Consider the following 26213-nt stretch of genomic DNA (forward strand, 5'->3'; position numbering starts at 1 on the left):
TACAAGACTATGAAAAATTTTGTACAAAGTATGCCTTCTGAGGTATCATTTAAAAACTCATCATCATCTGCTGCGTATTACTGTCCTGGTTAAACATGCTGTGCTTCACCTCAACAGTGGTTGCATTTCACTAAAGGGTGAAGGGATCCCCATATAGAGACCATCAATATAATGTGCTTTGGGATCTTTCAAAATAAATTATCAGAATTAACTGTAGGTCAGTTGTAAAAGGCTCCCTGGTGACAACAAAATAATTCTCATCAAAGTAATTCTTAATCATCAATCACTTCTTTTTTATGACACTTTTTTTCAGAATGCACTGCAATCATTACCTTCACCAAACTCTTACCTTTACATTCAAAACAGGAGGTTCATCTTCTGTTAAGGAAAAAAAAAAGATGGTCTTTGAATCAATTCAAAACAAAAATCTTTACAAGTCCATAAACCATAAGACTATAGGGAAATGCAAACCTACTGCAGGCCACATTAAGCAAATATTCCCAAATGAGTGCACAGATTAGATAATTTAATTCTTCTGCCATTATAATCCAGACATATTATAACAACATCTTATTATATTAACTGACAATAATATGGCTAGCTCAAGAAAGTGCTGTTAGTCCCTTGTCTTCCTAAGTACTTAAATTCCCCCTAAAAAACTTATTTTATAAGATGCTAAATGGGAACTGTGACAGGGCAAGGCCAGATGGCTATAGAAAAGTAGTGAGAGATAGATATATTAGCTCCAGGCTAAACAAATCCCTGGTACCAGGTTAAGTGAAATGGAAGCTGTTCCAGATCAATTAAGACAGCTGGGGCCAATTAAGAACTTTCCAGAAAGCAGGGAGAAGGCTAGGTTGATTGGGACACCTGAAGCCAATCGGGCTGGCTGAAACTAGTTAAAAGCCTCCCAGCCTGTTAGGTGGGTGTGCATGTCAGGAGCTGTGGGAAGAAGTTGTGCTGTTGGAGGGGCTGAGTAGTACACACCATATCAGGCACAAGGAAGGAGGCCCCGAGGTAAGGGTGAAGTGGAGCTTGAGGAAGTGAGGGCTGCTGTGGGGAAAGTAGCCCAGGGAATTGTACATGTCGTGTTTCTAAAAGGTCAGCTACCATAGGTCCCTGGGCTGGAGCCCGGAGTAGAGGGTGGGCCCGAGTTTCCCCCCCACCTTTGCCCCTTGTTTAATCACTAGACTGGGAGACAACAGAGACTGTACAAGGAAGGATAACTTCTCACCTCCCTCGCTGGCTTATGATGAAAATGGCTCAATAGATTGTGACCCTTGTCTCTAGAGAAAGAAGGGTGGAGGGTCACAGTGAGCCTCTGAGGCTAGTGAAATCCGCCAGGAAATGCAGGACCCACGGAGGCAAGGACAGAGCTTTGTCACACAACATTGAACAAAATGATATCAAATGAAAACAGAGCATGTTTGGTATATACAAGTTAAAACTGCTTCAGTTTCAAGTGTAGGGAAGATTTTACCTCTGATTCCTGCATATAACTTCTATATATGGGAATCCCTTATGTATGATAGCAGAATGTACAAATAATGCTACTGTAGACACAAACTTCAGTTTAGACATACATCTTCCAACACCCATTTTATAACTAGAAATACATTTTCTTGTAAGAAATGCAGATACAAAGAAACTCCTGACAATGTTTGCTCAGTCATAGAGCAGCAATGGAATACAAACTACTGCAAAATACATTGTGTGTTATCAGTCATGACCTCCCCTGACATCCAGGTCCAGCTTCTGGCAGTTGGAGGTTTAGGGACACCCAGAGCATGGAGTTGGGTCCCTGACAATCTTGGCTAATAGCCATTGATGGACCTATCTTCCAAGAACTTGTCTAATTCTTTTTTGAACCCAGTTATAGTTTTGGCCTTCACAACATCCCATGGCAATGAGTTCCACAAGTTGACTGCATTGTTTGAAGTACTTCCTTATGTGTGTTTTTTTTTAAACTTGCTGCCTATTAATTTCCTCAGGTGACCCCTAATTCTTGTGATAGGTGAAGTGGTAAATAACACATCCCTATTCACTTTCTCTACACCATTCATGATTTTATAGACCTCTATCATATCCCTGCTTAGTCATCTATTTTGTAAGATGAACAGTCCTAATCTTTTTAATCTCTCCTCAAAGCTGTTCCATACCTCTAATCATTTTTTTGTACTTCTCGCCTTTTCTAATTCTAATATCTTTTTTGAGATGAGGCGACCAAAATTGCACACAGTGTTCAAGATATTGGTATACCATGAATTTATATAGTGACATTATATTTTCTATCTTATTATCGAGCCCTTTCCTAATGACTCCTAACATGGTTAGCTTTTTTGACTGCTGCTGCACATTGAGCAGATGTTTTCAGAGAACTATCCATGATGACTCCAAGATTTCTTTCTTGAGCCGTAATAACTAATTTAGACCCCATCATTTTGTATGTATAGTTAGGATTATTTATTTACTTTGCATTTATCAACACTGAATTTCATCTGCCATTTTGTCACCCAGTTTAGTGACATCTCTTTGTAACTTCGCCGTCAGTTTTGGACTTAACTATAGTGAATAATTTTGTATTGTCCTCGAATTTTGCCACCTCATTGTTCACCCCTTTTTCCAGATCATTTATGAATAGACTGAACAGCACAAGAACCAGTACAGATCCTTGGGGGATCCCACTATTTAGTTCTCTCCATTGTGAAAACTGACCATTTATTCCTACCCTTTGTTTCCTATCTTTTTATCAGTTTCAGAGCCACCTTCCCTCTTATCACATGACTGCTAAGTTTGTTTCAGAGCCTTTCAAGAAGGACCTTGTCTGTAAGACTTTCTGAATGTCCAGGTGTAGTATATTGACTGGATAACCCTTGTCCATCTTTGCTGACTGGCCAAAGAATTCTAATAGATTGGTGAGGCATGATTTCCCTTTACGAAAGGGCTACTGACTCTTCCCAAACACACTGGGTTTATCACAGTGTCTAATATTTTTGTTCTTTACTGTAGTCTAAACAATTTGCCTGGTATGGAAGTTAGGCCTGTAATTGCCAGGATCACCTCTGGGGACCACTGTTCCCTCTAAGCTGTGCACATGTGCATACAGATCTTAAACTCCCTCCCGCACACGGAGAAACACTGCACTTAGTCCAACTTTTTTTTTTTGGCTTCGGCTGCAGCACTCCAGCTTTATTTTTTTTTTCATTTGGCGGTGGCACAGACTAAATTTTTTGTGCACACAGCCTGTTAAAAATTAGAGAGAACATTGCTGGGGACATTTTTAAAATAGGCGTTACAATAGCTATCCTCCCGTCATCTCGTACGGAGGCTGATTTAAGCAACAGATTGCGTATCATAGTTAGTAGTTACCCTGGAAGGTTAAAAAGTGTAAAAAAAAAAAAAAAAAACTTTAAAAATATGTTTGTTTACCTTCCACTTGTATATTTGACTGGTCTACTAAAATCCGAAACGCAGCTTCATGGGAAGAAATTTCATTCTCATCAACATCAACACTAGGAGATACTGGAAGCTTTCCCTGGATAAAAATATCACAGAGAAGTAACCACATTAACATCCTAAAAACAGTCCATGCACATTTGCAAGCATGCAAGTACATGTGACATATTTATAGCATTTGTGCCTTGCATAATGACAGGTTTCAGAGTAGCAGCCATGTTAGTATGCATTCGCAAAAAGAAAAGGAGTACTTGTGGCACCTTAGCGACTAACAAATTTATTTGAGCATAAGCTTTCGTGAGCTGTAACTCACGAAAGCTTATGCTCAAATAAATTTGTTAGTCTCTAAGGTGCCACAAGTACTCCTTTTCATTTATAGCATTAATGCTCACACCAGTCCTTAGAAGGATGGTTGCACAGAAATCTCTTAAGGTAATACTTAAATCCATATTTTCCCTTTTTTCCATTTAGATTTACATGCATGAAAATCTTAACAGTAATTAACAGTAGGTAAGGCATTATGGTATTTTCTTAGGTCACAACAAGGTAATGGTCTTATTTTGCTCAGTTAATAAGTCTGTAAAAGCATCTTATCTTTCACTGATTACATACAGTATCTAAACTCATTGTTTATATATAAAACATATATACAATATATCTCAACCTGTTCGATAAAATTACTGTGTGCATATTTAGGGAATAAAGAATATAATATACCTTAAGGTTGTATTGTCTGAGCTGTTTTACCTGTCAACTACATACCAGCTCCCCATACACTTCCCTCTCCCTTTCACTGACTACCCCCTCTCTGCTTCACCTAACGGTATTTTTTGCTTCCTTTCACAGACATAGCATTTTGCTGTTTCTCATCTACTCTGTTACTTTTCTTTCCGTCTGTTAAATTTTTAATATAATTTTGGCACAAAGCTCCAAATTGCACTTTACGTGTGCCCTAGGAGCGTTAAACTGCTCTCTCTCATAGGCAGAGACAATGCAAATCCACAACATGGAAAAATCTACTGAAATCGAAGATACGGGGTCTTTCTGATAACTGCTGTATGATTCACAATCTTTCAGTCTCTAGACATGCTGTCACGGATCCACAGGATCTGGTGAATGCCCAGCTTGTAACCAGTCCCTTGGGAGTGATTCTTTCAGTGTGCCAGGCCCTGAGGATTCACATGGTTCTGCAGGTTCTGTGCCTCCCTGCAACACATCCAGCCAAGCCAGACGCCCCTGGGAGGCTTGTACTGAAATTCTTCAACTCCCAGTGAGTATTTCCAGAGACAGCCGGCAGCCTACAGAATCTGCAAGTCCTTAAGTTTGCAAAGACAGGCAAAGGTTAGCCATAGTCCATCCCGACAAAGCTAGTGCAAATGGACTCCATCTCTGTCTGTCTCTTTTCTCACCGCAGGTGAGAGCAGCCAACCTTGAGTTCACAACCCCCGCCTGCCAGTGCTTCTCACTGTTGAATGTAGATCATTCACTTTCTGGACCCTCTGTTGATCTGGGTTAATTTCAACCAGTACCTTAACAATCCAGTCATTTCACTCAGACAAGGAAGTGACACACACACACACACACACATTTCATATCTCCTGTGAAAAGAAAAGGAGTACTTGTGGCACCTTAGAGACTAACAAATTTATTAGAGCATAAGCTTTCGTGAGCTGAGCTGTAGCTCACGAAAGCTTATGCTCTAATAAATTTGTTAGTCTCTAAGGTGCCACAAGTACTCCTTTTCTTTTTGTGAATACAGACTAACACGGCTGCTACTCTGAAACATATCTCCTGTGCTGTTCCAAGAGCAGTGTTAACCCTTTTGCCCCTCACTGGGCAGGAATGCAAAGTATAGAGGGAAACTGAGGCACATATAGGAATCAAACATATTACAAAAAATTTCCCACTTCCTCATAGGTATCTATCTGCTCATCACTGTGATAATGGAGCAGTATCTAAGCTTTCAATATTTGTAAAAATGATATTTCTTGTACTTCTAGTTTAAAAAGTAATCTTTATAACATACAGTAAATCAGTACCTGTTCGACACTTAAGTCTGCAATTAGACTGGATGAAATAATAATCCCAAAGAGATTTTGATTCTGAGGACTATGCATCCCTCATCACTTCAACATTAGATTATTCAAATGTACTGTCAATGGGGTTACACTTTAAGGTATTTGGAAACATAAATTGGTGTGGCACATAGTTGTCTGCATATTAAGAGGTGCTACAAGCACAGAGAACATTATACTAACAGTCTGAGATCTGTACTTCCAACTAGTTTCCACGTAGAATTTTAAGCGTTTTTTTCACCTGTAAAACACTCAATGGTTTGGTCCAGACTATCAGAGGGACCACCTGTCTCTTCAGGTAATACTGAAGCACACTGTGATCATCTGCAAAGATGCTCAAGCTAACAGCTCCATCTCTATGACAGGCCTTTGACGCTAACTCATCTCCCACCGACTCCGACAAAGGCCAGATTATTTGGCCTTCAGGGCCTGCTGCAGACGCTCATCTATTTCCCCAGGCTTTTCAGGGAAGAGTGGGTTGAAGGATGTGGTTGGGAATGGTTGAGTGCAAATTATTATTTAGTGGTGGTGGTTGCATTAGGACTTATTAAATGAGCTAAGTGTGCTATTAAAATGTGCTATATCATTTAGTGACTTTGGGTGATGGAGGTTTTGGTTTTATTTATCCTTTTGTTTGAATAGAGCTTGAAAGGATGCTCTTAATATATCTTAGTAAATAAATAAGTTAAATAGGTACTATGTTCACTCAGTTGTACAAGTTTAAAGAAATGGAGTCTGCTATTTCTAATCATTATGTAGGTTTTTGAATAGCCTAAACTGATGTTCAGTTTTGCCAGTATACTGTTTTGTAGATTTTAACTGTTTTTATGCATCAATAAAAAGCTGGTAGGTCAACTTTCAGGCCAACCAGCCTTCAGTGTCCCTTCCAGAAAATATATTTCAAATAAATGTAAAAATATTTTAAACTACTTTGAAACTGCAATTCTTTTATTTTAAAACTTGATTTCACCCTATATTTTGTCATAAAAAAACCAAAATATAGAAACAGCTCCACCTTATGGTCACGATTATATCAGTTTTCTATTTGTAACTGAAGTAAGGCCAGTGAATGTATCCTTGGGTGCCAGGACTCAAGACTTTCTTGAATTAAGAAATATACATAAAATGATGTCAACGTTTATATAAAAGCAAAGGTGATGGAACTGAATCCTATCTCTGTTATACCAGTGTCATTCGGGATTAATTCCACTTACATCAATGGGGACTACTAGTGTAAAAACAGGTGTGAAAGCAGAATCAGAAAATATGTGTAATATGTAAATCAAACAAAAGTCTTCCAAGTTAAGATTGCAGATTTTTTTACTTGTTGGTGAATGAGAGAATCCTTCTATAGCAGGTATTTGTAACTTTTCCAACTGAACATATATATTTTCCAATTCCTAAACGTGTCTGAGCACAAAAGAGCCACTTACTTGGTTGTTAGAGATGAGTCATAATATTCAATGCATACATTGTTTTAAATTTACCAGAAATTCAGGCAATTCTAATACATTAGGAACAAAATTTATTGTTTAGTTACCTTTTGATTAATACAAGTAGCAGTTTTGATGTTACTGGTCATTAGGCTCCCTGAAATAACTTGTTACCTTGCATATAAAGGTATTTCCTACTATGTCTTGAGAAAATACTGCAAGAAAGAGAATTATTTTTTCCAAGATGGAATGACTCCAAATCCAATCAGGCAAGGAAAAGGTTAAGACCCTGAAGTGGAGGAAATGAGAGAGGGGCCTTCCTCACACCCAAAGAAACTGTTTTTAAGGTTGCCTGATACTTCCCATTATAAAACCATGTTTTCAGTTATTCATAATTTTGTCAAACTTTATCCAATTGGGCTGAAATTTTCCAGACTCAATACCTGCCTCAGGTTGAATTTTATTGGCAAGTTTTATCTGAAAAGTTTCAACTATTTCTGAGAACATGACGAAGGAAAAATGTTGTTCTGACATTTAAAAAAAAAAATAGACAACCTTTTCTTTGAGAAGTTATATTGCCCTCATGCTTTCATGAGGGACTCTAGATTTGGCGGGGGGGGGGGGGGGGAAGAGGGTAGCCATTTTGTGAGGGACATGTCTTTTGATTTTCCTGTGATAACCCACCTAAATTTGGCCAAATTCTAAAAGTCTCTTAAAAATACTGGCTCACATATGCTCAGAGACTTTTTAAAGTTCAACTGCTAAAATTTCCTCACTGCACAGCTGCCCAGAATGCACATGCACCATCCTCACAGACTGACTGAGCATGCTCCACCCCAGGATAATAGGGGCAAAGCCAGACTTCCCTTACAGTTGCTGCTTCCAGCTGTTCTGGGATGGACTCAGGCACTGGAACTGAGAGCAAAGATCTTGTCTCTCCTGCTCTCTCAGTGATTTCCTGCTGGCACCCAGGTAGCACAAAGGAGGAAGCTGCCTGACTCAAATGCACAGAGGACAAGGAAGGACCGGGGGAAGGAAAGGAGTAGACTGGCAGAAGAAGCCAGGTGATACTGGGACTGGACTTGGGGATGGGGGAAGGCGATTGAAGTTGACAAAACACAAAGGCTGAAATGGGTTGGGCAACGAGACTGCGTGGGAGATGAGGAGAGACTCAAAGCCAGATGGCTGGAGAGGGAGGGAGCACTGAGATTGAATGAGGAGTTGAGGGGAATGGGGAGGCTGCGAACAGCTGGACAAAGAGACTGGGCCTAGGAAACAGTGGCGGGGTGTGTGTGGAAACAGATTTGATGAGGAGCGAGGGTTGTGGGGAGAACTGAGACTGGCTGGGCAAAGAAACTGGGACAAGGGAGCGAGGTGGGGGACAGAGACTGAGATTTGAATAAGAAGCCCAGAGAGCGGGAAGATGACTGGAGGCCAGAAAGAGGCCAAAACAGATTGGATGAGGAGCTGGGATGGAGAGGAACACAGAGACTGGTTGAGCAAGGAGTCATGGTGTATGTGGGGAACTGGATGGGGGGGGAGGGACTGAGAACGGTGAGGGAGCATTAAAGGCGAATCTGGGAGTGGAAAGGTGATAGGAATGGTTTAGGTAGAAGGAGTCAAGTTTGTAGGGTAAGGCAGGGACAGACAGAAGGGGACCACTTGAGCCATTCCTCTCCAGAGCCTGAAATGAATCCAAGATTTCAGAGTCTCATCATTCATCTGCTGTCAGCAAACAGCTGTCAAACCCAATGGTAAAGTGTGTCATCCCTCTCTATTGCTGGTCCACAGAGAGGATGACTTCTTACTATTATCAGTTACCCTGTTAGGTGGGCTAAATGTTGCAACCCTGTTGATGACCCATGTGGATGTCAGTATAATCCCATTTGGGTATCAATATGATGTGATTTCCATGTTTCATGTTTGTTTGTTTTTTAAAACCTAGTTTTTGTATAATTTCTTATTTTGAAAAAATGTAATTGAAATTGCTAAATTAAGCACTAAAGTTTAAGAAATGCCAGAATTAAGGTTACCTGTCCAACCTTAATTTGGCCTTGTCTGTACACATTATGATACAGTCTTTAATTACATAATCACATAATACTATTTTTTCCACAGGACCCATGCCTCTTGCAGTCCGCAAGCTGGACCTGCTTTGGAGATGAATCAAGGCAGCATAACTGACTGTAAGATCCTTGCCTCATTTGTTGCATAAGTAGGAAAGGAGGCAGGGGAATGCAGGAAGAATAAGGATGGTCTCATGGTTAAGGCAGCTGAATGCAGGGCTGGAGAACTCAAGTCTATCCCTGCCTCTGCCATAGAATTCCTGTGTGATGCCAGGCAAGTCATACAAACCAATTTTCTCACAGCTGGTCATTAATTGTGTGTTTCTCATTTTCTGAGTATCTCCCTTGATAGCCTGAGGTTTGGTTTGCAGAAGCGCTGAGCGCTCACAGTGGCAACTGAAGTCAATGGGAGCTGTACTTTGAACATACAAAGTATTATATAATGCTAAGATCTCTGAAAAATCAGGTCCTAACCATCTTGTATTGGGCACCCAAAATTAGTGGATGCTTTTGACCTTAATCTCTTTGTGCCTCAGCCCCTTATCTGTAAAATGGAGATAATATTACTCATTCACATCACACGGGTGTTGTGAAGATAAATTAATGTTTGTGAAGCACTTGGATATAGTGATGAGCTCCACAGAAAAGCGCATAAGGAAACTAATAATTCAGTACAAGATTTGAATAGCACAGCAGTTCTCAAACGGTGGGTCGGAACCACAAAGTGCTGGGGCCTGGGGCTGAAGCCAAAAGTCTGAGCCCCACCACACGGGGCGGAAGCCAAAGCCTGAGAGCTTCTGCCCTGAGGGGCAAGGCTAGGTTACAGCCCCCAGCTGCCCAGGGCGGAAGCCCTCAAGCTTAGTCTCTGCCCTCCTCAGGGGGTCAGGGCTCAAGTGTCTGCTTCGACCCGACCCCTCCCCCCACCCCCACTCTGCCCAGGGTGGAAGGGCTCGGTCTTTGGTCCCCCTTCCTGGGGTCTTGTAGTCATTTTTTTTTTTTGTCCGGAGGGTCATGGTGAAATGAAGTTGGAGAAACCTTGGAATACAATATAGTAAATAAGGCCCAAGACCACACATTGAACAATGAAAATAAAACAAAACAGTAAACAGCTGCTCATTAAATGATCACTGTTAATTCTGTGCCTCAAATGAGATAAATGTCCTGTGGTAAAGAGAGTATGTAATGTAATTAAAAACTGTATCGTTGTGCACACAAGGCAGATGAATTCAGATTGCACAGGCAACCTTAATACTGGCACTTCCTAACTTTTGAGTGGTTGATTTTGCCCCAGTGATGTTCTTTTAATACAGTTGTTTGTGTGTGTTTATATGTATTGTGACAAATCTCTATCCTTGCCTCCATGGGTCCCGCGTTTCCTGGCGGATTTCGCTAGCCTCAGAGGCTCACTAGAGACAAGGGTCACAGTCTACTGAGCCATTTTCATCATAAGCCGGTGAGGAGAAGTTATCCTTCCTTGCACAGTCTCTGTTGTCTCCCAGTCTCAGTAATTAATCAGGGGACAAAGGGGGGTGGGGGAGCCAGGCCCACCCTCTACTCCGGGCTCCAGCCCAGGGACCCTAATAGTATCAGCTATGGTAGCTGACCTTTTAGAAACATGGTATGTACAATTCCCTGGGCTACTTTCCCCACAGCAGCCCTCATTTCCTCAAGCTCCACATCACCCTTACCTCAGGGCCTCCTTCCTTGTGCCTGATATGGTGTACACTACTCAGCCTCTCCAACAGCGCAACTTCCTCCCACAGCTCCTGACATGCACCCCCACCTGACTGACTGGGAGGCTTTTAACTAGTTTCAGCCAGCCCCTGATTGGCTTCAGGTATCCCAATCAACATAGCATTCTCCCTGCCTTCTGGAAAGTTCTTAATTGGCCCCAGCTGTCTTAATTGACCTGGAGCAGCTGCCATTTCACTTATCCTGGTACCAGGGATTTGTTTAGCCTGGAGCTAATATATCTATCTCCCACTACTTTTCTATAGCCATCTAGCCTTGCCTCATCACATAATACAACACACAAACATCCAAAGAAAAATCAATATTCCAATTTATTCCAATCCAGTTTATAATTCACATGACTTGAGCTCTTCAAGCCATTCCCCTCTACAGTCTAGGTTTCGTACTCCTGTACTGAACACCTCTATAAGCTAGCAGTGAAACTCTGGAGACAAATTTTCAATAAGAACTTCTAATCTTACCAGAGCAAACAAATGAGAGTACAAATGACAGAGTTTAAATTGCTAACTATCTGATTTGTGCCCACAAACAGCTGTATATCACATTAACAGATACCTATAATCTGTCATTTGTGCCTGCAAAATTGTAGGTATAAAATAAGGTTGGACTGCAGCCTCTGTGGAAAATTTTACTTCCAAAATGTGGACTGAGGGTTGCATGCTTTGCTCAGCCAATTATGCATCCTCACTGAATGTAAAATAAGGTGCCAAAATACCACATATGTTCCCTGGCAACTTCTAAGTAAGTGGGTAACTGTGGATGTGTGAATGAAACTAACTTGGAGAACTCCAATCAGAGATAAGTGAAGCATGAGCCAAGAATGAAAAATGAAAACTGGAAACTATGTGTGTGAATAGTAGAAAAAGATAACCCTTTTTCAGACATTCAGATTCTTACATTTTGTATTAAAATGTGAAAAAGAAACTAAGTGACCAACCTTTTTATTTTTGTAGGGAACAGCATAAATAGCATCATTGCTGAAGCTTTCCTCTCTTTTCTCTGTACTCTGACAGTTGTGCTCTGGCTCTTTTTCTGTCTCTGAAAGATGTGTGTCCATGTCCTCATCTTCACAATGATTACCTGACACTTCCAGCGACTGCACAGGAGATCTTTCACTATCATCATGCTTCCAACTGGGCCTGCAAATGGAGAACACTTTAAAATACAAAGTAGTTCTTTTCCAAAGAACAAAGGCTAGTAAAGCTGAAAAGATCACAGTGAACATATATACAGATGCAAACAACAGATGTCCAAAAAAGACAACCAAGTTCTTTAGCGGCAAATACAGTGGTCCAGAATTTCAGCTGTTCACACTCTTGTTTATGCCAGTGAAATTGGAAATTTGCATCCCCTGCCTCTGGTAGTTAGATACATGAAACAGTGTATTTTTATGGGACTGCCAGATTGGGGACAGAGAAAGAGAGGTCTATCATTTCTATATATGGAGTAGTCTGTGGAGAATATAGTATGGGACAAGGGAATTACCTTATGTGCAACTCAGATTATTCCCCAAGAATAATTGTGCAAATTGGAGTGAGTTGGCAAACATTCATATACACATTTTTACTGGTATTGCCTTGCTGCACTATTTAGTCTTTCCCATCTGGAATCTGTGGTTATAACACTGCCATATGTGAAACGGAAAATGGGGGAAGCGGAATGGGTGAGCACTCTGGACTCAGTCTAGGACACTGAAGGGAAAAGATAAGTTTAAATGAGTAACTTTAGTGCTAGGGATTGAAAAGATTTCACATAACTCTTATGAGTACCACCATATTTTCCGATTTTATTTCCAATATGAGGTGCTAAAACAGAAAGTGTACATTACCCCAGTTTGAGCTCAGTGACTGTGGCATAGGGCTCAATAAAACACTCTTGCTCCAAATAGCTGGTATCACTTTCAGAAAGTGATCTTTGACGAGGCTGGGGAATAGCAATGGTTCGCCCAGTTAAACTTGTCACTAGAATAGCTGCTGCTAGGGCTGATCTAGAAGAAAGCAAAATAAAACCATGAAATAAAACACGCAGTAATGTATTCTCTATGGCTCAAAACTGTTATCTGTATCTTTTGTGAAGTACCTTCATTAATTAGGCAATAGCACAAAGTTTAAGATTTAACAATCATATAATAAAAAAAAATCTTAAAAATATTAAAGGAACTGATTTAAACCACCAGCCCACAAAGATAGTTAAGGCATAAACTCAGCTATAACTAGGCACTGCAAAATTCTGTGTAAAATGTGTTCCGTATCACACTTTACTACATCACATGCACAGAAATCTGTTACTTTCATGGAGTTGCACATGTGAAACTGAGGGCAGAATCTGCCTCAAGCATTCCTCAGAACCCAATATCATCCCCAGGTGACATGTTATAAGGAGTGCCCCATATCCTGTAATGTAGTTGGTGGGCCTATATTCCCACTCTGCTTCTGCTATTGACATTGAGGCTGGCAACTAGTGCAGTAGGATTGTGAACTGGGATAAGGGAAAAGGAGTGTATTTTGGGAGGATGGAGTTGAAGGGTGAAGAGAGGAAGGATGAGGAAGGTGGAAAGGAAAAACAATGGAATCAGGGAGTAAAAAAGGTAAAATAAAATCACAAGAAAAGAGAACTTGAGGGCCAAAGAGAAGGTAGAATGAACTGGGATTGACTGAGGACATACTAGACACAGGAAGGAAACAGATGGGGACTGACACAGAAAGAAGACTGAAAAACTACCAGGAATGAGGGGAAATGTACAGAAAGGAGAGAAAGTGAACTACAGTAGGGGACTAAAAATGGAAAGAAACAGAAAAACTTCTTATAACATTTATATGGTACAAATGGTATGCATTGCTAACTCAAAGGATGTTTTATTCATTTTCTTACTTTCACACCTATTTTAGGAGCACCTGTTGAAGGGGTGATATTTTTAATTACATAATTATTTAATAAACTGTAAACTTTGTTCCTTTAGTGTAGGGATATTAATGCATTCTTCACTTGTGAAGACCAGTACTTCTAAAGTCACTCCTGACAGCATCTAAGGATAGTGAAGTAGGAAAGCTTTTGTTTTTTTAATTGTTGTTCTTCAAACCAGCTTTTTGGAGTTAATTCAGTCATACAACATTTTTCTTTTAGATTTTAATTTGGTTTCTAAATTCTGATTTAACTGAGGTTGCATTTTTTGCAGTTACTTTAATAATAATCTTTTTAAAATAATCTTATTCTACTCCTTATGAAAAATTCCTCTCCCCAAATAAAAACCTACTGCTTGATCATATACTTCTCATTTCAATCAGTGCTTGCAGTTTAAAGAAAGCTACTAGGTATGTCAAATTTTGAAAGCAGTTATAAAAACCCTATGAACTTGTCTCATGACTTTCTTTTTTTTTTTTAAATCTGCCACTTTAAAATATTGTACTATTGTACTGAAAACTCCAATAACAAAATAATCGTAGTTGTTTACTAGACAGAAACTACCTTACTTTATTTTAGTGACGAAGCAAAGACATATCAATAAGTGTTTCATAATCTGGGCACTCTTGGTAATAATTAAAAGTGGTTTTACCTGGGTTAGTCAGGTAATAAAAAGATTTTATAATTAAACTTAATTTTTCAATCAATTACTCATCCAAATACAGCACAAATGTAAGCAACTTATTTGAAATTTATGGAGTTGACTGCTTATGCTTGGTATGAACTTGGCCTAAAAAAAACAAAAAATCAGGCTATTTAATCAATCTGCCTGTGTAAAAGGCAAGGTTCCAGGTTTGTTTAACATTAAATGGCCTGATCCTGAGAATATACATATGAATAGCCCCTATGAACTCAACTTCTTGCATGTACACATGTTCACAGGGTCAGGCTGCCTACCCGTCTGCATGCTATGAACTGCAGGACTGGGGCCTTCTTTTGTAGTGGTGGTCTTATTTAGGGTCTGTCATAAATATAAACAGAAGGGTAACCACCTTTCTATATATAGAACTATAAAATCCCTACTGGCCAGAGGCAAAACCCTTTCACCTGTAAAGGTTATCTTAGCTTCTTAACCCTCACTGGCATCTGACCAAAATAACCAATGAGGAGACAAGATATTTTAAAAGCTGGAAGGGGTGCAAAGAGTCTGTGTGATGCTTTTGCCAGGAACAGAAATGCGTTAGATTTCTTTTGTTTAATGGCTGTGCTGAATGGAATGTATATTCCTGTTTATGTATCTTTTTGTAACTTAAGGTTTTGCCTAGAGGGATTCTCTATGTTTTGAATCTGATTACCCTGTAAGGTATTTACCATCCTGATTTTCACAGAGGTGATTCTTTTACTTTTTCTTTAATTAAAAGTCTTCTTTTAAGAACCTGATTGCTTTTTCATTGTTCTTAAGATCCAAGGGTTTGGGTCTGTGTGGCACCTTAGAGACTAACAAATTTATTTGAGCATAAGCTTATGCTCAAATAAATTTGTTAGTCTCTAAGGTGCGACAAGTACTCCTTTTGTTTTTTCAAGAAATTATAGTGCTTCTCACACCTGTATTTAATCCTTGATTATATGAATTAAGGAGAATTCTGTTTGCCAGAAGCTGGGAATGAGCGACAGCGGATGGATCACTTGATGATTACCTATTCTATTCATTCCTTCTGGGGCACCTGGCACTGGCCAATGTCAGAAGACAGGATATTGGACTAGATGGACCTTTGGTCTGACCCAGTAGGGCCATTCTTATGTTCTTATGATAAGCTCCACTTAGACAAAAAATAGTGCAAATTAGACCTCCTGCATGTAACAATTACTAGTAATTTCAACAGGAGTTACATGTACATAAAGGCTACAGGATATGGCTTTGGCATTATTCTAGTATTAAGAATGCTTCTGGGAAGGGGAGAAGAATATAGATCTTAGTAGTTCAAACAAATTGTCCTATACAGAAAATATATTCCACTTGAGAAAAAAGGTTACATACAAGAGCTACAGTATAGATATGCAATTATTCTACTCATGCAGTTCTATTACACTGAATATTGTAATTCCACTGTAATTAATGATACTTAAGAGAGGAAAAAGAAGCAACTTTAAAACCTACCTGGGCCTTTCTGGAGAAGGGTTTGGACTACGAGGGGGAGGGGTGCGGGGAACTGCAGGTTTAGGAGCTATGGTAGCAGCAGGGACCAGACCATGAGCTATATGTTTCTAGACAATTTAAAATAAAGTTAGTTGGCAATGATCAGAAGGATAACAACACAAAACTGAACATGTATGCTCATGATACAAAACACAAAAGGGAGAACACTTACATGCAAATTAATGTCACAGATGATTTCAAGAGATTCTAGATACAATTTTTAAATTATATTAATAATTGCTACCACTAGGTAAGAGTTTGTGATTAATTCAAATCCCACATGTGTATTTTTCCCATTACTTCCAAGTCACAAAAATAAGGTTCTGAACTGCACTTGCTACCACCACTACTTCTTGTGCATGGGTAGGGGTAGGGGTGCCAAAAGGGAATGTGTTTCTTCCAAATTTTTTAAACTCTGCCTCCCCACCATTACCACAATGTGATCCTTCCTTTAGTGAAGATGACTATGCAGAAGCCACTAGTTGAAGGGTCTATCAGTACTACCACTTCAGTTAGTCACAGAGGATCACCAGACAGAGCAACATGAGATGGGGAAAGAAATTAAAATTAAACCATTCATAAAGTTTAGTTTGAATGGGGAAGAAATATTATGAAGTAGCTCCTGAGACTTGCATAATGCTTAGTACTAGTTGAGTAGAGCTAGCACTAGTGACACTTTTACAAGGGAGTTTGCTGCACCAGGGCCCAACCCTCTGGACAAATTTCACTATTTTGGGTAGTAGAAGGGGGTATGTATATAAGATTTCAGCTGAAGGGAATTTGTTCTGATCCTTAAATGTCCTTTTATTATCTTGATGTGGGAGTAAACTGACAGCTATACAAATTGGGAAGGAATTTTGCCTTTTCAGATAATTGTACTAATTTACTAGCTCCTGAGTTGGTGCATTACAAAAACTCTCTCTTTCATCTGAATTATCAAGTAGAGGCCAGTGCTTCCAGGTCCTGGATTTAATAGCCAATGTTCTGAATTGACATAACCCATCCTATTTTGTTTAAGTGAAACATTTAATGGTCTCATAATTAGTATGAAGATCTTCCTATTATTATTAGGAGGTAAAAGTAACAGTGTGAACAGCAGGCTAGTACTCTACCCGGAGCAGCAAGAAAGCAACAAAAAGCTGAACAATTCATTTTTTTTTATTCTCATAATGAAAAAACTTCAATTAATTAGGTTATATATATTGTAATGTGCGTTCTGAGTGTTCTCTGAAATCCAAGAATGCATCTGTGTCCAAATCAGTTTAAAAAAAACTTATGTGCTGTTTTTTTGTGAATCCAAGCAGTCTTTGCAACCTAAATTTTCTACTACCAACTGAGCTGCTGAAACAGCACAAGCTAGGTGCGTGCACATGTGTTTCTTGGACAAAGTCAGACAGCACAAATCTATAAGCATTACATTGTACAAATGGCTATTGCCCCAACCTGCATTGGTATCTCCCCACCCCCACTTCTCCCCTGCCTCAAAGGTGAATGATAGATTGGGATGGGCCCTGGGGCCACAGTGTGGCATTTTTGGGGGTGGGGTCAGGAGAGAGAAGAGGTAATTAAAGAACTGAGTGAGAAAAGAGAGTGGGCCCTATTTACTCTCTCCTCCCAGATGCCAAACCACTCCTGTGCAGAACTTCCCCTCACCATCCAGTGAATCCTGGGGCACGTCTTCTGGTTTTGGACAGTGAACAAACCACCGAACCCGCAATTTCAATGTCAGGTTAGCGCCAGGCATGATGAGATTTACGTTGCCTAGTGGAGGAGCAGCTGATCTGCAGGGTTTAGACGGGCCCCCTTTTCACAGCAGTTAGTAGAGACAAGCGAAAATGCTGCTGAACTGTTGCTGGGGCGTCTCCCCAGCATCACTCAGAGAAGGGATAACGACGGTTCGCTCAGGCCTCTCCTACGTGGGGCTCTTGGCCACCCTCATGTAATAACGGGATTCGCCTTTGGTGTCACGGGCCTGGCAAATGCTTCACATTCACCACGGTCTCTGCAGAAGGGGCAGGTCCAGCCTCTGGGGCCACCTGGGCCAGGCTAAAGCCGGACTGTACGTAGCTCTGCCGCCTCTTGCGCAGCACTGCGGGGAAGGGGGTCCACCCGCCCACGCCCCCGGGGTCCCCTCCGTTGGACAGTGACCCCCCGTTGACCTTTGACCCCCTCTGACTTGCAAGAGAATACTCACAAAGGGGCCCTTCCGGCCTCTCCTGAAACTAAGCGCCATAAGCCCAGGCTGAGACTGGGACCAGCCCCGCCGCCACGGCCACCGCCACTCACAGAAGTTACCCCTTCACAACCGGCTTTACAACAACAGCGCGCCTGATTGGAGAAAGGGAAAGCCGCAGCCAATCAGCGCTGGCCTGATTTAACCTTCCGCTCCCCTTAGCAACCCTCAGCCGTTACCGCTGTCTACTTTTCCGCCCTGCGTTTGCTGTTGGCGACTCTCGACGCCCATTGGTGGTTGCCTTTGTCAATCATCTTCAACGTTCGGCGCGGCGCGGCTCTGGTCTGGTTTGCTGGCTGCCGCGTAAGCGGAGGACGGTGGTTCTGGCGGCACGGCACGCGACGGTGAGGTTAGCCGTTCTAAGCAGTCAATTGGGGAGGGGTCTCGAAAGCGGCGCGGGTCGCCCACGAGGGGTGATAATCCCATGGCGCTCCTGTAAGCGACTGGGCGTTAAGACTAGTGTCGTGGCCGGCCAGTCCCTTAAACCGCTCTGGTGGTTCGCGCGGGGGCGGCGGCGGCTGCTGCTGCTGCTGCTTTCCTGTCCGAAGGGGCTGACTGAACCCGGGGTCCCTGTGCACTATTCGACCGCTGCCCTGCCGCACGGCTAAGGCCATGATTCCTCACAGCAGCAGGTGCAGAGCGCTGTGGGCCGGCGTCGGTGCAAGCCTTCACCTCCCTGAGGCACAGACACGCCCAGTGTGAACGACTGCTAGGCACTCGGGAAGGGTCCTGCAATGTATGTGCTGTGAATGTCTGTCTCTGCGAGACTGGGTTGGCTTCTCTGGCACAGCTATAAATTCCCAACATCACTGACTCGTGGGGTATTTGGTGTTTTTTTTTCTTAAAGTCTTGGAGTCATGTGATTACCGGGGAACCTAAGCGTGTAGCTAGCCCTCAGGGTTACAGAGAAAAGCTTGGCAATGTGAGCCCTAAAGGCTCAAAACTAGAGGAAAAAAACTTAAAAAATATTTTAAGCTAATCTCATTTCTGGGAGTCTGACTCTGGATTTTTGACCACTTGGCATTGGCAAATATTTCTTCAGTGATCTTTCTATTAAAAATACAAAAAACTTTCAGAGACAACTGAAGGAATTGAAAGGGCTTTTGAAGGCAGATGGATGAACTTGTGGGGTTGAACTTTAAATTTGTTTTTTTTCCAATTGATGGCAGAGCTGCGAATAGAACCTACTTCTTCTGATTTCTAGGCCTGTGTTTGAACCACAAAAATATCCTTCCTCTCCTGTTTTATTATTTAACCATCTAATATAGTACATTTTGAAGGACTGGCTAGAACCCGCTGTAGATGATTGCCGCCAGACTAGACTGTTGGATGGATTTTGAGGTTGGGTGGTAAGGGATGAAATAACATTTTTCACATTCCCCTGTTTAGCTGCTGGTAAATAACATGTAAAAGGAGTTTAAATGACAGCAAAAGAAACCACTCCTGTCAAAGCAGGAGTTGTCAGTGTCCCTTACGGACATGTGATTGGAAATGAGAAATGGAGAGGGTCACAGATAGCTCAAGGATTACAAGGTAAGCATGTAAATAAAGCACAAAAATATAATAACTCTCTTTTCAAAGTGGTTTTGATACTGATTCCAGCTCATCAAGCAATCTGCTTTGTCCTATATAGAATTTTAAAATAAAGTAAACTGCAATTCTACTGGCTTAAAAGTTCCCATTTGTACATCATAGCATTGTTTTCCATATCCTAGCTTCAGTCCAGTCATGCTTGCTCTCTGTGCAATACAAATGAGAAGCTGCCAGTAACCTATATTAGAATTCTATTCTTTACAAACATAGGCCCAAGTTCTGCAAATGGATCCATGGGGGTAGACCTCATTGAAGTCCCTGGGCTCTACCTGGGTATAGAGACCACATTAGTGTGTCTAGGTTCAGGATCAAGTAATGTTTAGGAGATGCTTTTAGAATCACATAGAAGTTAGTGAAAAGTCATAACAAAAAGCTTGTTTTTGTTGAAAAAGTGCTTTATTGAAGAGAGCCCCCATTCTTTGGCTATATATTTTGGAAGTTAACACTAATGCCAGCCTCCCACTCCTCTCTGACTCTTTCTCCTCACAATGTAAACATGCTTCAATCTTTCCCATCTTAAAACTGCCCTTGACCCCACTTTGCCTCTCCATCTATCAACCCTTCTCCCTTTTATCTCTAAGCTCATTGAATGGGGCTGTTTACAGTTGCTGTTTGAAGCTTCTCTTCTCCAGTTCTATCCTAGGCCCTCTCTGCTCTGGTTTCTGCCTCGTGCACTCAACTGAAACTCCTTTTTTTCAGACTCTCTAATTACCTCTTCTTAGCCAAATCTCAGAACCAGTACTGCATCCTCATCCCCCTTGACCTGTCCGCCACCTTTAACACTGTAGACTGAAATATGTACTCTCTTGGCTTCCATGACTGTGTCCTCTCCTGGTTCTTCTACTTTTATAATCACTCCTTCAGATGATCCTTTTCTTCTCCCTTCTCTCCCCCGACCCCAACTTTCTGTGTGGGTTCCACAGAGCTCTGTCCTTGGGTCCCCTTCTTTTTTCCTCTTCCACCTTATCTCTGGGTAGTCTTACCCACAAACACAAATTCAACTACAACAACATCTCTATGCTTACACTCACAGATGCACCTCTACTTCAGATTTTTCTTCTCTGTCCAAACTAAAAACTCTGCTTGACTCTCTGTTACCTTGCAGATGTCTAGTCATTGACTGAGCTCAACATGGCTAAAGCAGAGCTCTGCATGCATACGTCTCCTTGCTACCTCATTTATTGATCACTGTGAACAACACTACTATTCTGCCTGTCACTCAGTTCCATGACCTGGGTGTCCTTTTCGACTTGGACTTCTCTCTAGGTCCTCAAATTCAGTTTATTGTAACATGTTGCTGGGGATACCTAGAGCTGTGAGCTACTGTGTTATCTCTGCCTCACCAGGAGTGAGCTTTCCTGTAGATTAGATTGTCAGCTCTCTGCCACACCAGCCTGTCTTCCTTATCAACAAACCCCTTGAGACTCTACCAGTCTTAACCCTTGCCTAGCAGGTAACAATCACTGAATTCCAGCCCCTGAGCTCCTCAGAGATGGCACTCTGTGAGGCAAAGAACTTATCACTATACATTTGTGGAAGATATTAAGTTCTCTGCTCTTTTAAAGAGTCAGTACATTACAGTACATTAACTTAACTGGGGTTAACACACCCTTCCCTTCAAACACTGCACTGAGCAGGTTTATAATCAAAAATAAAACAGGTTTATTAATGAAAGAACATAAGTGATATCAGTTAGAAGGAATAAAGATAGAAATGGTTACACAAGCAAAAGTAAAAAATACACTTTCTCATGGTTAAAACCTACCTTAAGAAGATGCAGTCTGTACAAGGTAGCTTCTTCACCCATCTTCATTTCCTCACAATAGCTGGCTAATTCTTAGCTAGGATCCCTTCGGGGTCCAAGGTGATGGTTTTCCTTGTCTGCTGAGGTGAAGGATAACTTAAGGACATACAAACAGTATTCTTTTTGTGAATACAGACTAACACGGCTGTTACTCTGAAACCTGTCATTAAGGACATACAAAAAGACTTAAAAGTCGTCTTTTGTTTCTAGAGTCGCATTGATCCCTTGGGGTTCAGTCTCTGGCCTTTTCTGCTCCTTACTCATCTTTACGGTATGCTTTCCTTTGTTCTGTTTTTTTCCCAGAATAAACAAACAAAAAATAATAAAACTGTAACCTTTCTTTGACTGTTCCCAGCTGTTTCACTTAAGAATCACTTAAAACTATTTTACCAGTGCCACTGTTACATGCAACAGGTTTCTGCCTCCCTTTCCTTGGCTCTCAGATCAGCTTTTCTGGCTCGTTGGTGTGTTTTCCATTTCTGGTGGTCACAGTCCTCCATATTAGCCATTTCCATCTTTTTGGTCCACTCAGCCACCTCCAACTTCTGTAACTCTGTCTTGGCCACTTTGAATTGTGTTGCTGCCTCAATGAGGGCTATGTCTTTGCCTTTTTTTCCTTTAGCATGGGGTGGGCAAACTTTTTGGCCTGAGGACCACAAAGGGGTTGCAAAACTGTATAGAGGGCCAGGTAGAGAAGGCTGTGCCTCCCCAAACAGCCTGGCCCCCTGCCCCCATCCACCCCCTCCCACTTCCTGCCCCCTGATTGCCCCCCTCGGAACCTCCGACCTATCCAATGCCCCCCTGCTCCTTGTCCCCTGACCGCCGCCTCCCAGAACCCCCTGCCCCTAATCACCACCCCATTGCCCCATCCCCTATCCAATCTCCCCCTTCCCCTGACTGCCCTGACCTATCCACACCCCCGCCCCCCGGGACTCCCATGTCTCTCTAACCCCCCCGTTCCCCATTCCCAACTGCCTCCCCACCTCCAAACCTCCACCCCATCCAACTGTTCCCTGACTCCCCCCCCCCCCCGAGGCCCCCTGCCTCTTATCCAACCTCCCCACCCCCTTACTGTGCCACTCAGAGCGGCAGGACTGGAAGTCAAGCCACCTGGCCGGAGCCAGCCATCCGGCCAGGAGCTCAAGGGCTGGGCAGAATGGTCCCAAGGGCCGGATGTGGCCCGCAGGCGGTAGAGTGCCCACCTCTGCTTTAGCATGTCTACTCAATTTTGCACTTCCTTTTTTTCTAGTTCCTCACCCGAAATAAACAGAAAATAATAAAACTATAACTTTTTGCAGCCAGTGATTCCACTTGAGAATCCCTTAACTATTTTACCAGTTCTTGAAGTGTAAACCTCAGTTAAAATAGCAAGCTGTGGGTAAATCCTGCCATCTACGTCACTGTAACATGCTGCTGGGACATGAAATTTGACCCCACACTCTGATTAAAATCTCTTTAGAGAAACCCACTGTGTTGAAAATAGTGAAAAGGGCTTTTCCCACAGGGTCAGCTTCTATGTTAGATAGAGCCACTGCCTTTGGATATCTAGGGGCAAAATCCACTTCAACCAAGATATCTCTTCCCCTTTTGGGTTGGACAGGAGATAGGTCCCACAGTGTCTGTTGCTTCCCTACAGGCTGCCTCTTGTATCATAGGCAAGGGGTAAAGAGGAACTTTTTAGAGTCATGCAGGTTGGTCTCTTCTGACATAACTCACAAGATTTGCAATAATTCCTCACATTATTCTGTATCCCTGGCCATTACATTCTTCTTTAACTTATTGAAGGTTCTCTGTGCCCCCATGTAGCCAGCAAAAGAGCAGCTGTGGGCTAGCAATGTTAACTCCCCGTGGTGCAGGGCAGGCACAACTAGTTGCTTGTAAGGTTTCCCAGGTTTTTGTCCTTCCCCATGGGAGCTTTCCTTCTTCAAAAAACCTTTCTGCATTGTCCCTTACTGAGGTTCCCTCAAGGACATGTCCTCTTATGCACCCCACAGTGGTATCTGCCCTCCATTCAGCTGCAAAACACTGGCAGTTGACAACAGGGACTGCTGCAGTAACGGGGTTAACTCCTCCCCACATAGCCCCACTCTCATGCTACTTCTGTCTGCTACATAGGAGTTTGAATCAACCTGTCCCATACTTAAAAACACACTGCTTCCTTCTGCTGAGCCAGAGCTGGAAGTGTTTCTCCTCCATCCACAGTAGTTTCTGTGTCTTTACCATTCCCGTCTGGCATCACAGAACAGTAGTCCTTTTTACTATGGGTTAAAATATTAACTACCTTAGACGTAGTTAAGATGTCACTTCCCACCAGCATTTCCATGAGAATACAATCCAGTGCCCCAACTTTTTAAGGTACCCTTTGAGCCTTCCCACTCCAGATGCTCCTTACTCAAAGGCACAGGAATTTCTATCTTCCTAGTGCCAGGAACTCTACTTACTGGCCAAGTAACATATCATTCTCTTTGACCATGCTTTCCCTGACCAGAGAAATCTGGGCACCAGTCTCTCCCCACTGTAGCCATTCTTTGCCATTCACTTGGGCAACTTTAATTCCCTGACCACCTCCAACAGGTCAGACCTCACCAAATTAATCAAAGGCCCTGTAGGCACCTCTGTGCTAATGACAGCTGCATTAACCTGTGTTGGTTGGGATGTAGGTTTAGATTCATTTTAGTTTAGGACAGTTTCTCATGTATTCAGTGGAACCACATATAAAACACCTTCTTGGACTGTTCTCTTGTACAGAGGGTCTGTGAGTGTGATTCTAGGAGGGGATCCTTTCTGGGGAGTAAGTGCCTGGTCTCCCAACCGCCCTCTTTCTTCCTAGGGCTAAAACAGGGTTCCCCTTTTACAATGCACTTCTGCCCCTCCCTCTGTAGCTTGTTGATCACTGGATGCCTTTAGCTTGCATATATGCATCATCTAGATCATCAGCTGTTTGGACTGAATCCAGGGGTTTATCCCAAATAGCTTAGCTGATCTCTTCAGAACTTGTGCTCAGGAACTGTTTCTGGGCTAAGAGAATAAACATTTGGTCATAATTCTCTGCCCCCTTCCTCTTGGCCCATTTTCTCATCAGATCACACAACTTGTACACACATTCTCTGACTCATCTTGTCATTCATTATGTTGTACTCTATGCTTTAGGAGTAATCTGAAATCTTTGAAATACAGCATTTTTTAAACTCAGCATATTTCAAAGCCTGTTCATTGGCATTTCATTAAATACATTTAATGCTTTACTTGAGAGCTTAGTAATCAAAGTTGGGACTTTCTTGTGCTCTGGAACTTTATGCACCTCACATAACCTTTCAAAAATGGTGAAGTATTCTTCAATATAGTCTGCTTCCTTGTATGCAGGGCACAGCTTGTCCCATCTGGGTATTTCTTAGTACCCTGTAGGCTGTGGGATCAGGCCATCGTGTCCAGTTTACATAACCTTTCCTTCTCTTGCAGCTCCATTGGTTGTCAGCATGCAGCTGCTGATCTAGCAGATATGTATGCACACGCTATTTATCTATAATATATGTATATATGCAAACTACAGCATCCAATGACCACAAGCCACAGAGGTAGGGACCTCTCTCTAGGTCCTCAAATTCAGATTTGCAGATTTTTTTTTTCTGTGTAACATCTCAAAGTTGCATAACAAAGTTATGCCTTTCCTATTCATCCACATAACTAAAACTGTCATCCAAGCTCTCATCATCTTGTGTCTTGATCCTGCTCTCTGGCCTTAAGAAATGCAATCTTGCCTTCTGATATCCATTCAGAATGCTGCTGGAAAAATCATTTTCCTAGTCTGTCATTTTGACCGTGCCACTGCTCTTTGCATCCCTCCTATCTTCACCCTACCTATCATATCTCACTACCAATATGTCATTTCCTGCCTCCAGTCAGCCCATGATGCCAGCCTCTATCGCTCACTTTTTAAAATTTCAAACAAGCATCTTGGTGCTTTTTCTCATGCTGCTCCTCATGCTCTGGTAATTATCTGCAAAACCACTTCATTGTGTTCCTTCAAATTTCTCTTAGAACTTTCCTTTACTGTGATGCCTACACAAAAATCATGGCAGCAGTTAGGTGGCGGGTGTGCTGAGACCACTGCCTATTATGCTGACCAATATTGTCTCACTGTTTTCCTTATACTCTCCTGTCCTGTATCAATCTCTCATCTTATATTGGGTTGTATCCTTTTTGGGCAGCGACTGTCTTTTTGCTCTGTGTTTGTAGAGTGCCTACCACAGTGGGGTTCTAGTCCATGACTAGGGTTTCTAGGCTCTACAATAATGCAAATAACATACATTTTTGAAGGATTGGGGCCTCCGTTTTTTAAGGGAAACAGTTTGACACCAATTGCAGGAGAGAATGAAGACTTTTCTAAGGTATACAATAAATAGTCAAACAAGCTTTCTGAAGTCAGTGGGACTTAACCACATAAGTATTTGAAAGATTGGAGCATGAAATTCCTGTATTTTAATGGAAAATATCTGTCAAGGCAATATAAAACTAGGTTTTATTGTTACAATTTTCTTTTTACAATCTTATTTTTAAGGGAAAATTAAGCTAATTCTTGAAGATGGCTTAGGACTTGTGGATTTTCATCTTTCAAACAGATCTTGCATTTTGTATATTTCTGAAGCAGATTTGGTGGCAGGAAATGGCTTCAAAAGACGTCTTGTTCGGTTTAGAAATGTAAG

General features: G+C 41.8%; 2 protein-coding genes across 25 annotated transcripts in view; one reads left to right on the top strand and one right to left on the bottom strand.

Moving 5' to 3' along the window:
* The window catches only part of CEP89 (centrosomal protein 89), a 120945-nt gene extending 102738 nt beyond the window's left edge, over positions 1–18207 (bottom strand). For all 4 annotated transcript variants that reach the window (XM_038368116.2, XM_043495138.1, XM_043495140.1 and 1 more), the window contains exons 1-6: positions 18075–18207; positions 15842–15948; positions 12611–12769; positions 11720–11921; positions 3430–3535; positions 350–378 (exon numbers count right to left, since the gene is read on the bottom strand). In XM_038368116.2, coding sequence (XP_038224044.1) covers positions 350–378; positions 3430–3535; positions 11720–11921; positions 12611–12769; positions 15842–15948; positions 18075–18113 — 642 coding nt within the window. In that variant the 5' untranslated portion in view covers positions 18114–18207. The remainder of the gene's footprint in view (positions 1–349; positions 379–3429; positions 3536–11719; positions 11922–12610; positions 12770–15841; positions 15949–18074) is intronic.
* FAAP24 (FA core complex associated protein 24) overlaps positions 18110–26213 on the top strand; it is a 56003-nt gene continuing 47899 nt past the window's right edge. For 2 of the 21 annotated variants that reach the window (XR_006275185.1, XM_043495150.1), the window contains exons 1-3: positions 18270–18457; positions 19503–19646; positions 26069–26208. Coding sequence is in view for 20 of the 21 variants with exons in the window: in XM_043495150.1 (XP_043351085.1) it covers positions 19535–19646; positions 26069–26208 (252 nt within the window). In the remaining variant the exon portion in view is untranslated. Of the gene's footprint in view, positions 18549–19502; positions 19647–26068; positions 26209–26213 lie in introns of all 21 variants that reach the window. The other 19 variants (XM_038368126.1, XM_043495147.1, XM_043495148.1 and 16 more) reach the window with 19 other exon arrangements.

This window comes from Dermochelys coriacea, chromosome 12, assembly GCF_009764565.3.
Source record: "Dermochelys coriacea isolate rDerCor1 chromosome 12, rDerCor1.pri.v4, whole genome shotgun sequence".
Taxonomy (NCBI): domain Eukaryota; kingdom Metazoa; phylum Chordata; order Testudines; family Dermochelyidae; genus Dermochelys; species Dermochelys coriacea.